Source organism: Colletotrichum tamarilloi, assembly GCF_030869305.1.
Source record: "Colletotrichum tamarilloi strain Tom-12 chromosome Unknown Scaffold_30.1, whole genome shotgun sequence".
In the NCBI taxonomy this organism is placed as follows: domain Eukaryota; kingdom Fungi; phylum Ascomycota; class Sordariomycetes; order Glomerellales; family Glomerellaceae; genus Colletotrichum; species Colletotrichum tamarilloi.
In genome coordinates this window covers 146,132-162,478 of record NW_026849413.1, presented here as the reverse complement: position 1 = coordinate 162,478, position 16,347 = coordinate 146,132, and the positions used below count along the sequence as shown (strand labels likewise).

The window sequence follows — 16,347 nt, the reverse complement described above, 5'->3', positions numbered from 1 at the left end:
TGGCCCCAGGCGCGAAGATCAAAAGACCAGGAAGAAGACGACGACGGACAAGGTCGGTCGGTTTGGTTTCTTGTCAAAGCTCGGGTTTGGTTGTTTAGAGCGGCTTTCACTCGGAGTCCTTCGTCATTTGCGGTATACTGCACCATTAGATGGATTTCCCAGGAAGAGGATGGCGCTCGGTCGCTAGTCGAAGCCTAGACGCCCAGCTTTGCGAAAGTCAACAAACGGCCAGTCGCTGATCGGGCAATGAGCTGGCCACCCCTGTCGCGTGGATGCAAGCGCTAAGGTACGAGGCGTGGCAACGGGTTACCACTGGCGTACCTCAAAATACGGATAAATGCATAGACCAGCTTCATATATATCGACTGATAAGATAAGAACTTTTCGCAATGGAAGTGAGAGGTCGGGAAGAAAAAAAAGTTGCGAGCAGGGATCCCGACACTAAAATTTTGGAGACACCGATCCGCCGGCGCAGAGATCCCACAGAAATTTTCCCAGGTGAGGGAAGACCCAGGACGATTTCAATCTCACCGAGGAATTTGCGACTCGCCGGCTCTTTCCCCCTCCACTTACCTTGTCTTTTTCTTGCCCATTGCGACGGATAAGAGCCATCTTCTGGCACAACACACATGTCTGCGCCTCCATCTTGGCTATTCTCCAACAACTTCACAAAAACCAATAACGCAAGCACCCCTACGGCTTCCGCGACAACGCAAACAGACAAAATGGCCAAGGTTAAGAAGTCCGAGAAGAAGGTCAAGGCTGAGGCCACCTCCACCAAGCAGGCTCCTCCCGCCCAATTGATGGACCTCGTCGACTCCTTCCTCTCCGAGAACGCCTTCACCTCCGCCCACGAGGCCTTCCAGAAACAGCGCGCCAAGAGCGGCTGGAAGCCTTCCAAGAAGGAGGCGGCCCAGACCAGCCTCGTCACCGTCTTCCAGACCTGGCAGACTTCTTCCACCGCTCCCACCACTAGCGAGAGCTCTAGCGACAGAAGCTCGAGCGAGGATGTGGACATGGCCGATGCGGCTGCTGCCGCTGACAGCGACAGCGATAGCAGCTCCAGCTCCAGCTCCAGCTCCAGCTCCGATTCCGACTCCAGCAGCGACAGCGAGAGCGAGGATGAGAAACCCAAGCCCGGGGCCAAGCAGAGCCTGAAGCGCAAGGCGCCCGAGTCCGACAGCAGCAGCAGTGATAGCAGTAGCAGCAGCGACAGCGACTCCTCCTCAGACGACTCCAGCTCTGAAGACGAGGCCCCCAAGGCCAAGAAGCAGAGGGTCAAGAAGGACGACAGCAGCTCCTCCTCCGACTCCTCATCCGATTCCAGCTCGGACAGCTCCAGCGAATCTGACTCCTCCTCCGACTCAGACTCTTCCGACAGCGACAGCGACTCTGACTCCGACTCTGATGGCTCTGAGGCCGCAAAGGTGCCCCTTCCCGAATCTGGCTCCGATTCCGACTCCTCTTCTTCCTCTTCCGATTCGGACTCCGACTCAGACGCAGACACCAAGAAGAGGGCCAAGAAGGAAAAGGCACCCGCCGACAGCGCCTCCCTCTCCTCCGCAACTCTCGAGAAGACTTCCCCCGAGCTCAAGCCCGCGACCTCCACGGCCGCTGACCCGCCTCTGCCCCCCGACCCCATGACCTACCGCGCCAACAACCGCGGCGGCAAGAAGGAGAAGAAGGAGCCCAACAAGCCCTTCTCCCGCATTCCCGACGTCGTCTACGTCGACCCTCGCTTCGCCAGCAACGAGTACGTGCCCAACGACTACTCGCAGCGCGCCCACGAGGACCTCATCGTTACCAAGGGCAAGGGCTTCACCAAGGAGAAGAACAAGAAGAAGCGCGGCGCCTACCGCGGCGGCTTGATTGACATTTCTAGCAAGAAGGGCATCAAGTTCGACTAAGGTCCGCTGTCAGCCACGGTTTTCTTGATGACACATGCGTATTCGGTTCTTGGAGTTTGGGATCCCGACAAAAAGAAGTCAATTTTTGCATTCTAGTTTTGGGTGGTGAAAGTAAAAAGGGGAGGGCCGGTTTGACTTTGGCATTGCGTTTATTACTCTGCTTCAGAGAGCTTAAAAGTATGACGGCTGATTTTTCTTCGAGAGGATGGAAAAAGACCAGAGAGGGAAAGAAAGACCTTGGTACGCGGCATAATCACTAGACTCGAGATCAGCTCCCGCGCAAACGTTTGCCGTGTAGATAGAAAAATCAAGACGTATATTTGACGTTCTTTTCATGCGTCTTTCTCTACGGTATCCTGTGCTACTTATGCAAACAATCAGAGTGTCAGTGATCAATAAGCAAGTACCGATAACCTGGCAGTACTTGACTGTGATGTACACCTCCAGGTACCGGATAACAGAGTTCTTTCTAATAGTCGTTGGACCGGTAAAAGTCCCCTCATACAGAATCAGGCTGAGATGTGCGACACAGAGGAGTTCCGGTGGCGCAGTAGGCTAAGATAGGTAAACGAGCAACAGGCTGCAGCCTGATCGATAGCGTGTACTTCGTGCCGTTTGTCCTCACCTCAATCTCAAATTGTTGGGGCCCGGACGGGACGGGACCTGGGCTCTGATTTACCTATCCATCTCACCATTGCCTCCGTCGGCCCTTGACAGCAGCTTCTGAAGGGCTCAAAGAGCTCGCTCGTTTCGGGAGGATCAAAGGGCAGGAGGGGTAAAGATAGGACACGAGAGACATTGGGATGAGATGAGATGAACGAGTGGGGAATGGACCAAAAAAGAAGAACTGGCCCCGGAGCAAGGCTTCGCGGAGGAGAAGTCCCGGTGAAAGTTGGGTTCCGCGGCGGTCGATTCCTTGGCTGGGCGGAGGAAGGGGGAGGGGGGAGGAGAGGAAGAGAAGGAGGGGGTATCATGTTGGCTGGCTGGCCCGCTATCAACTACCTCAAAAATCCTAACTCTGGGCTGGCAGGCCCTGGTCTGAGTTGAGGAGTGAGTTGATATCAATGAATGAAGACTCGGCCGAGATAATCTTTGCAAGTCAAGTGCTTGGACACACCTTTACATGGAAGAAACAAGTTGTGTGGGAAAATACATAATGGAAGAGAAAGAGAAACGGCCCGTCGTCGCAGCTGACGCCAAGACTGTTACCATCCACGATGCGGCCCCCAGCCTTGTATGAGTTACGCAATAGGCAGAAATCACACATCGAGTCACGTCGACTTGGTCCTTCATTCGTCAGTTTTGTTACAGGGCTGGCAGTGTCCTTTCGATCTTCATAAAGACATTCATCGTTAAATCTTCTAAAAAAAAAAAATGAATAAAAAACTTTCCCGTATCTGTCCCATGGTATTTCCAGAACAGACCAAAGAAAAGCCGGGCATGTCGATTGCTCCAGCCGAATTTCTACTCTGGAATCTCTAACGACAAATCCCTGAACTCTTCAAGAATCCATTCCAAGAATAGCTCCCAACGCTTCTCCCATTCCTTCCGCACACTCGCGAGCTCATCTTTTGACATGCAAGAGTGTTCTAGACTCCACTCAATGAGCTGTCGCCAGCCGTGCAAAGTCATGTCCGTCTTACCCACCATCGCTTGATAGAAATCATGTGAAAGAGTTGATCTGTGTGGTCTCTGGTTAGCTTCTTGCTGCCTTATGGCTTGATGCAAAACAGGAGAAAGGCATACCTGAATATTGTTCCGTTATCTGAGTTTAAAGTGCAGTGTACGTTGTTGGCGAGCAAGTTGTACATTGAGTGGCCCGTAATCCGGGGTGTGAGACCAAGCTCCTCGTTGGAGATTGGGCACACCTCAAGGCAGATACCCCTTTTCTTCATGTGCTCCATGATATAGGGGTGCCTGGCCAGAGCAAATCCGTGGCCGATGCGCTTTGAGTTGAGCAAGAGCGCATCCACAAGATTGCCGTCCGTGTCGTTGCCAATGTCTGTCGTCTCTCCGCAATGAAAGAGAAACGGAATGTCAACTTTAGGCTGTGATTCCTCACATCTCTTCCGGAAGGCGAGAAATTCTGTAACGAAATGTCGCAGAGGATGACCTTGCGATTCTTCGCCAACCAGATCAAATCCTGTTTTGTCAGTTAGTTGTCTGCTCAAGGTATAGCGGCGTTCAAGGACTTACCAGCGATCCACTGGGGCCATTCCCTCTTGAATTCGAAACACTCGTCGAGCGCAAATGCAACCAGTTCCGTGGTAAAAGACCTAGGAGTGCAGTAGATGACCTTCAGCCCGCCAAAGTAGTCTTTGGTCTCCTTCTGAAAGTTGTCGTATTCTTCTATGATGATTTTCATGATACCCCTATTGTCGATTTGCCTCGTACCGTCATCAGTCCAGAGTTGATTTGTCTGCATGAAATTAGGCCGAATCTCGGCATACTGAATGTTGTCGCGGACGAAATCTTCAAGAATGCCCCGTGTGTATTTCCGGTATGCACTCTCATAGTTGAAGAGCCCCTTCATCATGCGAGTCCGGCCGTTGAACTTCTCCCATGCTCCCTGAACTGTTTGAAGCGCGTTATGTGCTTCATCTTCGTGAAAAACAAGTTTGCTCGTTAGCCACTCCTCGGCCTTCATGCCGTTGTAATGCTTGGGGAACTCTTTGATAAACTCTGAGTATTTCATCATTTGTTGGTGATGATAGTCGGTCTTGAAAAGGTTTCCCTTAACTTCGTCTTCCTTTTCGAGCGGCAAGATGGAAAACTGGATTTCACAACGGTGAAGGTTAGTCTTTGCCGCGCTCGGTGCCAACGACAGATCGCTTTTGATAAACATGCGGGGCATGGTCTCGGCAATGCCCAGCAATACATGAGGCTGCAAGCAGGCGTTGAAATGAATATGAAGGTGTGCTCCCTTTGGCATCTTGACGGCAACTCGGAATAGACTCGTTTGGTTGATTAAATCGACGTTGGATAGGAAATGGTCAGCAGCAAATCGCGCATGTTTCTGACCACCCCATCCTTGCCTCTTTTCAGCCGGTTCATACACGCTCTCATGGTCCTTGATTTTGAGTTTCTGAATGATGGCGTTGGCTTTCCGCTCCTTCTCTGATGCCCGCATCTTTGCGCTAAAATCAAAAGATAGTGTATTCTCGCGGTCCAAGATTTCCTTTCTTTGGTGGAAGTACTCGTCAGGTCCGTCTATTTTTCTGGCGTCGGTCTTATCGAGGGCGGTTCTCCGGGGCATCTTGATCCAGATGTTATTGATGACTACCTCGTGAGCTTCAATCAATCCCTGGGCCTTGTCCATGTCTGCTTGGTGTCTTTGGTGATGAGCGTGATGGCGTTGATGTCGAAGCTTCCGCAGCCTTTTGGAAGAGAGTCGTGTGATGGTCTTCGCATTGATGTCCCTACTAGCCTGACCATCCTTCTCGCCAGGTGCATCGTCCTTTTCAATGTTTGAGCACAGGCTGCCCATGAGACTATTGACAGAAGTGAAGAAAGAGGTTGTTCTTTGACGTGGTCTTCCGGGTAAACTTTGGAAGGCAGAAATGTGGCTACCAGGCAGTGAATCGGCGGTAAGGTACACAAGAAGACCAGGTTGGTGTTGCTTTGTCGGGATGTTCTATCGCCGTGTTTCGAAGATCCACGATCGCAGGGAGACGAAAGTCAATTTAATTGAATGCGCAAAGATCCTCGGCAACTCTGGCGATCATCATGGGCCCGTTTTCAATGTCCTTTATTGGAACCTGGGAACTTGGGAAGTGGAAAATGTCCTACCCTGGGTGAGGTAGTGCGATGACAAGCAATGTAGGAAGAAGGTACGTTTGTTTGCGGTACCAACAAGCGCCCGGCTGTACCTTTAGCTTGGAGGTCTCATGCTTGGCCTCAGGTAAGCGCAGCTTTCATGTCAAGCAAGGCGTGAGGAGGTAAGGAAAGTGACATGCGGCGGTTTCCAGCTCAGCTGGAACCATTCAAAGGTGAGCAACAAGCGGTGCTCCCCTCTACGCCTAGATCCTGGACTAGGCAGTGGCAGGCTAGCAACGCTGCGACCCAGAGAGGCGGCACAAGGTAGATGGACGGAGGTAAAAGGTAGGTGAGCTGGGAATGAGTGTGAATGAGGTGGGCTGGGAGGACATGAGGTAAGGGTAGAATGAGGGGCAGGAGGGAGCTGCCTAGGTACCTTTCCAAAATGGACGAGAAAGTCGTACCCAATTTGGCTTAGCTCAGCACCAAGCCACATGCGCAGTTCTTCTTCCGACTTGGCCAATGAATGGACCCTTCACAGGCTGACACGCAGGCTTTCTACCTTAGTTTCTACCTCAGCGAAGAAGCTGCCTCCCGATTCCCATCTTTCTTTCGCCTGCTTTTACCCATTTCACTTGGGGCTATTGGGAGACGGCAGGACCAGACTTTCGTTGTTTGGCCATTCCTTTCTTCCCCTCTATCTGACAGTTTCGTTTGGCATGCGGGGGCTTCCAGTTGGCTGTTTCCAACTTTCCGGTCAGGTACAGTTGTTGGAGCTCACGGGATTTCTAAATGCCTTGTCTCACGTGTCACGCACCAGAACCAACAAAGCATTTGCCCATTGCTGCGAACAGGCATTTTGGGAATGCGTCCCGTCATCTCTTACCTCTTCTAGGATCATTCTTTACCGGATGAATCATTTTCACCATTGTACCCTTTCAACAAAGCCAACTTGCCTGACCCCTAAGCGAATACGGTGTTCGGGGCCTCTTACTCACTCAAGCTACCAGCTTACCCAAGGAATCGTAGGTACTTGGTCAACATCGTCAACATTGAACAACCCGCAATCTTGATATCTCAGACATGAGGCTGTCACGCCCACGCCTCACGCGACTCCTTCCAGAAGTCCACAATCGCAAGGGGTCATTCTCACATGGCAGCCACACCGTTGTAGATCTGCAAACGCCCTGATACGGGACCTGCTCGGCGCACGAGCCATTCCCACTATCCCAGAGAATCGGAATCTTCAACACATGCCCAGCACCCCTGTTGGGGTATGACAACGATTAATCCCCTTTGGACCGCGCCAACTTTATTTCAAGGCAGCAAGGCTGTATGGCGCTTCATCGTTGGCTCCCGCTAGTACGGAGCAGACCTTCGTCCATCCACGGACAGCATACCACCAGGTACGGAGTATGATCCGGCCAGATTCGGAGGCCCCGACAACAGTCACCCTCACGGTCTCATCTTACCTTACCCGCCGCCTTTACCCCCGGCAGCGGTGGCTTGCACCAACAAGCGCCTACCCTTGATCACTCCACGCATGGTTTAAGCCTCAAGGACTTCACGTTGGAAATCCTGTGAGGCCGCCTGCCTTTCTTTTGAAGTGTTCCCTCGTTACACTACGCCGCCTGGTAAAAGGGCGATCCAGCGTCACGCCGGTAACAAGCTTACACCCTTGTCAGTGGCCGGGTGAGACTGGCCTCAAGGACACCCAAGATGGGTCAGCATCGAGCGATCCTTCTCATATAATTTTCTTGTGGCTTAGATCACTATCTGGTGTTTAGTCTTGGAAGTGAGTCGTCAAGTGATGGCCAACTTCACGCCTCGAAAACGAAGAGTGGCAATGACTTGGTACCGAAGGCGGGCGTATAGCCTCCTTGGAACACTGCCACGCACAACCGCAAACGGCGTCTGAACCTCACGAGTGGTTGCTGATGAACATGAGCGACGCAAAATTGCTCATGACTGTATCTCACTTGGGATCTAACCGCAGAAATCTGTACATGAGATGCCTTTTTCTGTTTCCTGTTTCCCGGCCTAGCCTGAGACGAAGTGTCGTTACAGGTAACCCAACGTCCCAAAATACGCAGCCATACATCGAACAAGATCTTGGAAAACGGCCCCGAGCTGTAATTGTTGGGTTGAATAGTGACAAAGACGCCTTGAATCAACACCCTCAACGGAAAGGCCGTGAAACGAAGTGTACTTGGCCGTGTTGACGCCAGTGGGGTGCTCGGATACAGACAACACTTCCTGTTTCCCATTGTTCAAAGACCTGCTCCTGTTGAACAATACGAGAACCGGACTATCGGCTCACGGCACCACAATTTGACCGAGCTGCGCAACTTCAGTCCTTCGCTGCTCCCCTATAATACGACGTGTGAAGCTTCTCAAGCCCGGAATTCCCGGGTGGAGTCAAATCGTTCAAAGTGGACAAGGGGCTTCGCATCTACCGATTGACAGGGGACTTCGGGAATTCCGCCCAGATGTACGTCAAATGCCATCTGAGACCCATACTCGAGTGGAATACACCTCCTTCTAATCATCGGCATACATACGTACGCCAACCCACATGCCACCTCCGTTATAGTGCCTGGTTCCATTCGGTCTCTTCTTCGGGGCTTCCATTTGTCGATGCTATCTTCAGCTCATCTTCGCCCTGGTTTGCGTCATGCATGCAAGATACCCGCGATCCCTGGCGCTTGTTTCTTCAAATGGGATGAACAGCGGGTCGAATGGGTTCGAGATGGAGCCATTCTAGATCGAAGAAGACGGCCGTTTCCACGTTAACACCACAAGAAACATGGTAGTCAGCGGACAAGCGGAGCATGTAGCTCGACCTGGAAGCTCGGTGTCCCTGTTCAGATCAGGAACAAGCAATGACATGCGGCAAGGGTTACACTGGGTGAAAATCCCGCGATGGGGTCTTCCTAAGGGGGCAACGGCTCGGACACCGAGCGAGGATCTTCATGCCCGGCCGTAACGTTGGTTCGTCTGCTCTCATGCTGCTATAAGTTCCCAATGTTTCCCCTGACGTGATTATGTTTCTTCCTCGTTCGTCCATCCTGTCTGTGTGCCACCTTGGAACTCGCCGTTAAACAAACTTGTAAACAAAAGTTCAAGTTCAACAACTCGCCAATATGAAATTCTCAACGCTCGCAGCCGGCCTCCCCCTCGTGGCGGCAGCTCCTCAGGGTCACTCCTTCAAGCAGCAGGCCAACAGCACCGGAAAGAGCCTCATCCTCGACCAGGCCCCCGAGACGTCCCAGCCCTACGCCCTCCGCAAGGGCTCCGGCCGCGCCGTCGCCGTCGGCGAGCAGGTCTACCGCTTCTCCGTCACGGGCAACTCCTCCGCCGGCGCCTTCACCCTGATGCAGACCAACGCCCCGGACTCGTCCGACCTGGGCGTCCTCCCCCACATCCACAAGGCCCACTACGAGAACTTCTACTGCACAAAGGGCCAAATCCAGCTCTGGGCAAAGACCAACAGCTCCGGCGAGCAGGCCCGCGTCCTCACCCCGGGCGACTACGGCGCCGTGCCCCACAACACGGTCCACACCTTCCAGATCACCGACCCGGACACCCAGCTCACGGGCGTCATCCAACCCGGCGGCTTCGAGGAGCTCTTCATCGCCATCGCAAACTCGGACTTTGTCTCCCCCACGGGCTCCGAGTTCGTCCCCGCCGCCTCCAACGGCTCCTCCTCCGGCTCCGACCCGGCCCTCATCTCCGCCCTCGAGGCCTTTGACGTCTACGCCCAACTCGACTTCAACCCCCGCCGCGACCTCGTCAACGGCAGCGCTGGTGGCGCAAACACATGGCACACGGCCGCCAACACCCTCGCGCCCGACGCCGTCACCCCCAACTTCGTCGCCAAAAACCGCGGACCAAAGTACCTCAACGCCGACGGCGGCGTCTACCACCTCGTCGCCCCCTTCGCGACGGCCAACCAGACGGCAAGCAACTTCACCATGGGCACCGTCACCCTGAGCCCCCTGCTCTCCAACCAGACCGCCACCAAGGCGAACCTCGGCCAGCCCCTGGCCTTCCAGCTCGAGGAGGGCAGCCTCGAGGTCGCCGTCGAGGGCTACGACGCCGTCACGCTGATCCAGGGCGACGTCGTCTTCGTCCCGGCTAACGTTGCCTTCACCTACGCCGCCTCGTCCGCCTTCACAAAGTTCCTGTACGTCAGCGGCGGCGGCGACGGCTTCGACTACCAGCTCCTCCAGCGCGCTGTCCCTTGGTCGTATGCCACGTACCCCATCGACGCCGGATTCACTGTGCAGTAAAAGAGGGCGATGTTGCTTTGGGGCAGAGACAGGGTGACAGAGGCTTAGCCTCTGCTCCAGGAACTTTTACAGTACTTTCAAACGTTGTACATTTTTTCCAGAGATATTGTACATGAAATCCTCCTCGCAGAAACAGTTTTTCTACTTCTCTAGTGTAAATATGTTCTCCTGCTCGTTATACCCCCGGGATGAGCAGCCCACAAGCCGCATGAGGCCGACGGCGTCAAGACTCCCGAGGTACCATATGCATTTTTTATCAGATAGTAACAACATTACATCCTTTTGGTAATCTAGTCCAGGTCACTTTGGTGGCAGTGTTTCCCCCCCTTTCGTGATGATGAGATGGTTCATGGAGGTTTGCTAGTCATGAAGCTAATTACACCGCCTCTGGGTCGAGTAGAAACACTTGGTACGGTGTTTTGAACTGCCGAGGAGGGGTCTGTGAGATGGGTCCAGCGCAAAGCTTGGAAACCCGCCTCGTATGAACAATTCACACTCACGTCCCCTCGCTAGGTATGGTCATATTCCACGTCCCGCCCGGCGAAGCAGTGGTTCCTACCGGGCTAATTTTGACCTCGTGTAAGAGGTCAGCGGGGAATTATAACACCAATTTCCCCGCGAGGCTTTCCACCGAGGCGAACTTCCATCGCAGCGAAATCTCGCAAATCTTCATAACGGTATTCTACTCGGACCGATCTCGTAACCCAAATCACTCAACCTTGCGAGTAGCGGATTCTGCGACGAATGATTGTCTAGGGCATTGAGCAAGGCAGACTATTGCCTATACCTCGCCGCAAAGGAAGATGGATTTTCCCCATCTCGAACAAGGACATACCGTCCTCGAAGGAAAACCGAAAAGTTCCATTGTTTTCAAAGATTAATACCAACGCTAATACCATGTGTTTTTGTCAATGGTGGTTCTTTCTTTACCTAGGGAAAGGGGGGCGGGCGAACTTTTTGGAAAAGGGGCTTGGGTGGGTGCACAGCCACTGCCCCGTGGAGTTGTCGACTTGACTAGACTCAGTTCCACTTCGGTCCAGGCAGACGTTAGATCTAGTGATATTGATGAAACTTATTAGATTGTTTTCGATTTGCTGTCGAGATAATTTGCTAACTTGATAGTGGTGTGGTCAATATCGCCATCGGGAGGGTTCGAACTTGGAAGTGTCCCATGACATCACAGTAGGCTGGAAAGAAGCCCCAGTTTAGCTTCACTCTTTTTCTTAATATTTCTCCCCTTCGTCTTGGAAATTGACTATAACATGGTTTTTCAGGGCGGTTCACAATGAGAATCGAGAAGGAATTGCATTTTCAGCGGTCAGGCATCTAGATGGAATCTTCAGATGACCAACCAACTTGGAACTTTTGTTGGCTTCGTATATCTTCCAGTTCATCTCACCTAGCATGAAAGCTGCAGAGTATCAGAGGATGAACTATTGATTTCTCTATTGCCAAATTTTCGAATTAATCACTTACAAAACTGAAAAAGGTCAAAAAGGAAAGGAAGGAGAGGGCTGGTGATCACTTACGCTAGAATTCACGCCCCTGTCCGGACTCGAACAGCGCGCCCCTCGGACCAGCACGGCTTCATTGGAGTATTTGTTTTGGCTTCTCTGCGTCAGAGTATAAACCACCCGGCCAATTGGCCGGATGGGTGCTGGTGACAGAAACGGATGATTAGACTCCTTATGTACCAGAGGCAGGTCAAGGAAGGAGGGACGTAGAGGTTAGGAAGGAGCGAGGCGGTAAGCACCTACCATAGCATTCACCGTTGATTCAAAGACTTGTTCATATTCGTTTCGTAGATAATTCTACACGTTCATCACTTTTGGCTGTGGAAAAGGTTCTCCTGAAGGCTCATGAAGAAACCTCGAGGAAGATATCGTAGGTTCACTCTCTCAAGGCTTCATATGGCAGCATTGCTTGTTTAACTTATTCTCGAACTTGTTTAAGAACATGGTATAACATCTCCTATATCTTCTTCTTGTGATATGTAGAGCTCATTGTCTTTCTATCGGTCGAGTGCTCGGTGCTCTTGCCTTGGACGCGAGGATGGGAGGAATGTAGTTCTTGGGAATTACTTTGTACCTCCTCTTACTGAGTTGATAATACTAGCACTCTAAGATAGTATCATCTAGTTACAGAAGAGATTATGATGTTGTTAGCCATGTTCGTGGCGCCCTCTTTCTTACGTATGCAGCAAACGTTAAATGAGCGTGATACTTGGGGTTCTACTCCAAGTATATATATCAGTTTAGACGAGAGCCTGGGAAAAGTGAACCTCAGAACTGTATGTTGTAGGTCCCGAATCTATACAGTTGGACCATTCTTCTGTGTGGATTGACCGTGATATTTGCCAAATTCTTCACTACTTATGGTCAAAAGACGAATCAGCATACGCAAATATTCAACGATTTCTGAAAACACAACTTCGACTTGACGGTCGGACCAGGCGAATGACAAGGAAGAACAGCTTCTACCAGTCGGAACGTAAGAAGGAAACGAAAAGACAGCCTGGAGGGCTCCAGACGCCCGCATCGCTCCGATCAGCTTCCCCGCCCCGAAAAGACGAAAAAAAATGTATGGCGTGACCCGATGCGTACCAGCGGCGCAGCCTCTGCACGCAACCTCGCATGTGTTCTCGCTCCAGAGGAATTGAGACCCGAGCCCTTCTCTGTCAAAATGCGAGATTTGCCCCTCGCCTGGACCGTTCTATTCGGGCACGCCTCGACTTTACCCGACAGCCTGGGCAGTCCCTCCCGTGCTTCCGCATACATGGAATATGCGGCTTGTTATGCGAGACGAGAGATGCTATTGACCAGAGAGGTATCGAGATGAGGGGTAACGACTGTGATGAGGCTAGCTGCAGCTGGCAAACAACAACTTGAGTCCCTCACCGGTGTCTTTTCCTTCCTTAAGATTAAGTCCGTCTGAGAGATGTAGAAATCCAAGCCGGGCCGTGGTTTGGCTGTCTTCGGGTTCTGTAATAGACTATGAGAAGAGCTGGTAGACTTTCGGAATAATCATTGTGAAGCTTAGTTGGAAGAGGGTTTGTCAACTTGGCATGATTTGAAGCCGGACACAATAGAGCCAAGGCTGCGTGAACAAGGCTCTTTACGATGGCTGCAGAACATGATGCGCTGCAACGTGGGCGCTCTCCCAAAGCAGAATCTCACAACGATACCACTTATAGTTTTTTTGTACGCGAATCGTCATTGCCAATGGGGTGAAGAGCAGCAGAGGTTATCATGGGCGGCAAACACGCCAAGATCACCTCGCATGACCCTCTCCCTATGTAGACGAAGGCCCCTCGAGCGGGGCTATATAAGAGAGAAAATCTTGGATCCATAGCAGCTTCGTAAATATTTCCTCAATTATTCTTCTATGCCTAGATTCTGTTGAACTAAAAGAAGCCAGCCAAAATGACAAAGATCCCTGTCCTTGTGGCCGCCTTGGGCTTCTTGTTGGCGAATATCCCACGTGTTAACTCATCAAGTATCCCCCGATCCATCGCTCACTCGAGAATCCTCCCTAGAGCTTGTGATGTCAAGGCAGAGTACGACTACGTAATCGTTGGAGGAGGCACCTCCGGCCTGACAGTCGCGGATCGATTGACTGAAAGTGGCGAGCGTAAGTTTGCCCCAGAAGAAGAGGGCGCACCATACTATGCTAAGTCGACCCTCGCAAGATACTGTGCTGGTCATTGAGCTTGGTTTGTTCGGTAAGTTCCGACCTCATCTCTTGAGACATAGCTCAGGAGAGCGAAGCGTGAACTAACACAGCAGCAAAGACAACTCGTCTCAAGTGAATACCGTCACGACGGGCCTCCTATCCTGGCGCAACCAGTCCCACACCTTCAACTTCTCCTCCGTACCCCAAGAGGGCCTCAACGGCCGCAAGATCAACGTCATTGGCGGTGTCATGCTCGGTGGCTCAACAGGCGTCAACGCCATGCAGGTCCACCGTGGCCAGAAGGAGGACTACGACAGATGGGGGTCCTATTTCAGCAACCAGTCAGAATGGAGTTGGGATGGCCTGCTACCTTACTTCAAAAAGGTAAGAATCCGATCGTCTGAAGTTCTGTTTGCTGTTTTCTCTCTTTCTCAGATGACTGTGACTGATGAAGTAATGTGGCCGCAGGCGTGGAACTTCCATCCGCCTACCCCCGAGCTGACCGAGCAATTCGACATCAAGTACGATGCGAGCTTCTGGGGCAACTCCTCCGGCATCCACGCTTCGTTTCCGACCTTTCACTGGCCTATGCTGAGTACTTATCTACCACTCCCTTCCATATCACCAGTTGAATACAACGCATGACATTATGCTAACAAGAAGCACACCACAACAACAGAGACCGAAGTAGAAGCCTTCAAAGAAATCAAAGGCGTCGACTTCCCCGCCGACTCGGGCGCCGGCGACCCAGGCGTCTTCTGGTACCCAACCTCCTTCGACCCGGCCACCGTGACGCGGTCCATGGCTCGGCGAGGTCACTGGGACGGCATCCAGGCCGCGCGGGACAACTACGAGACCATTACCGGGCACAAGGTGCTCAAGGTCCTCTTTGACGGCGACAGCGAAGCCGAGACCCGGACCGCCACCGGTGTCTCCTATGTCGAGGCGAACTCCACCATCGCCAAGGGCGCGCGGATCGTAAAGGCGAGGAAGGAAGTCATACTGGCCACGGGATCGATTCACACGCCCCAGATTCTGCAGCGCAGCGGCGTAGGCGGGAGAGCACCTCTCGAGGCTGCGGGTATCGACGTCGTCGTCGACTTGCCAGGCGTGGGACAGAATTTCCAGGACCACCCTGTCGGTGCTGGGGCTACCTTTACCTGTGAGCTTCGATATCTTCCCTTAAAGAGACATACAACGTTGGGGCTTTGCTGACATCTTTTCTCATCAAGTCACTAACTTTGACGTCCACCCGGATATGACCGACCTCGTCAACAACCAGACCTTCATCGACCAAGCCAAAGCAGAGTTCGAAGCCAATAGGACCGGTACAACCTCCCCTGCCCAAAGACCCTATCAGGAAAACCTTACTGACACTCTTCATCCTCTGCCAGGACCTCTAACTATAGGCGCAGGCAATGTAGCAACCTTCCTCCCCTTCCCAGTAATAGCCCCCTCCTTCGAAGCCATCACATCCGCCTACGAATCCCAATCCCCCTCAGCCCACCTCCCTCCCAACACAGACCCGACCGTAATAGCAGGCTACGCAGCCCAACAAACCCGCTTCGCAGCAGCCCTCCGCTCCCCCGGCGCCGCCTTCTACAACTTCTTCCTCCGCGGCAGCCCCACAGAAAGCAACTTCGTCCTTCTCCACCCCCTCTCGCGCGGCACAATCTCCCTCAACACCAGCGACCCCTTCTTTTCCGAACCCATCGTAGACTACCGCACGCTAAGCAACCCCGCCGATCTCGCCGTGCAAATCGAATTCATCCGCTTTACGCGGCGGTACTTCCTCCAGTCCGCGACGCTGGCGCGCTACGAGCCCGTGGAGACGGTTCCGGGGACGAATGTTACGAGTGACGAGGCGCTGGGCGAGGCTGTGAGGCGGATGATCAGCCCGACGACGTTTCACCCTGTCGGCACGGCGGCTATGATGCCGAGGGCGTTGGGAGGGGTTGTTGATGAGGGGTTGGAGGTGTATGGGGTCCGGGGGTTGAGTGTTATTGATGCGAGTGTGATGCCTGATTTGCCGGGGGCGTATACGCAGCAGACTGTGTATGCTGTTGCTGAGAAGGTGAGTCTTTGGTGATAGGAAACAGGTGTAGAAGCGAGAGGAAAGAGAGGTATATTGACGATGTTGTTCAGGCTGCTGATTTGATTAAAGCCCGGGCGTGAGGCCTTCCGAACAGTGAGCGGATTTGATAATGGCGAGGGGGTTGATAATTAGCCAACATTCACAGACACTGGCGTAGTAGGGCCCCCAAGATGTGCGAAGTGGTACGCTTGACACTTGAGTGTTGAGCGTATTTTGGCAGACACGTTACCGTGATGCCCTATTCTCACTGCCTTTCCCATCACTATTCACTTTCTGTCCCATCACCACCACCTTTCTGATCATCCCATCCCTAAGTTTCTCACAGTGTATCACCAAGCGAATAAGCAGAAAGTAAGTAAGAGAAAGCAGTACTAGTAACCTCGGTAGTCGATCGGTAGTACTGACAATGATCTGACTCCTTCCGCGACCGCACCATATGACATTCATGATAGGACTAGAGCCGCCCCCAGCTCATCTTCCATCCTGCCACTCCCGTTCTCGCCCATTAATGCTTGTCGGAACGCTACTTTCTTGACCGTTTTATTCATTTTATATACTAGTTACTGCTCGTAGTACTGGCCGTATTGGGTGACAGATAATTGTGTACCCCTTGATAGGGCAGAGA

At 52.6% G+C, this 16,347-nt stretch overlaps 4 protein-coding genes across 4 annotated transcripts; 3 read left to right on the top strand and 1 right to left on the bottom strand.

Moving 5' to 3' along the window:
• Positions 1-725: 725 nt before the first annotated feature.
• CTAM01_08533 (SRP40 domain-containing protein) lies at positions 726-1,907 on the top strand (the record flags this gene model as incomplete). The annotated part of the gene is made up of 1 exon (XM_060524553.1): positions 726-1,907. The coding sequence occupies one exon, from the start codon at positions 726-728 to the stop codon at positions 1,905-1,907; it is 1,182 nt and encodes a 393-aa protein (XP_060380772.1).
• A 1,464-nt stretch (positions 1,908-3,371) lies between these two features.
• On the bottom strand, positions 3,372-5,394 carry CTAM01_08532 (adenosine/AMP deaminase; the record flags this gene model as incomplete). The annotated part of the gene is made up of 3 exons (XM_060524552.1): positions 3,372-3,588; positions 3,654-4,050; positions 4,104-5,394. 3 exons carry the CDS (start codon positions 5,392-5,394, stop codon positions 3,372-3,374), a joined length of 1,905 nt encoding a protein of 634 aa, XP_060380771.1.
• Positions 5,395-8,806: 3,412 nt separating this feature from the next.
• On the top strand, positions 8,807-9,955 carry CTAM01_08531 (uncharacterized protein; the record flags this gene model as incomplete). Its single annotated transcript, XM_060524551.1, has 1 exon — positions 8,807-9,955. The coding sequence occupies one exon, from the start codon at positions 8,807-8,809 to the stop codon at positions 9,953-9,955; it is 1,149 nt and encodes a 382-aa protein (XP_060380770.1).
• Positions 9,956-13,377: 3,422 nt separating this feature from the next.
• Positions 13,378-15,802, top strand: CTAM01_08530 (glucose oxidase; the record flags this gene model as incomplete). The annotated part of the gene is made up of 8 exons (XM_060524550.1): positions 13,378-13,585; positions 13,644-13,676; positions 13,746-14,011; positions 14,096-14,222; positions 14,307-14,789; positions 14,860-14,955; positions 15,037-15,701; positions 15,773-15,802. The coding sequence occupies 8 exons, from the start codon at positions 13,378-13,380 to the stop codon at positions 15,800-15,802; spliced, it is 1,908 nt and encodes a 635-aa protein (XP_060380769.1).
• Positions 15,803-16,347: the final 545 nt, after the last annotated feature.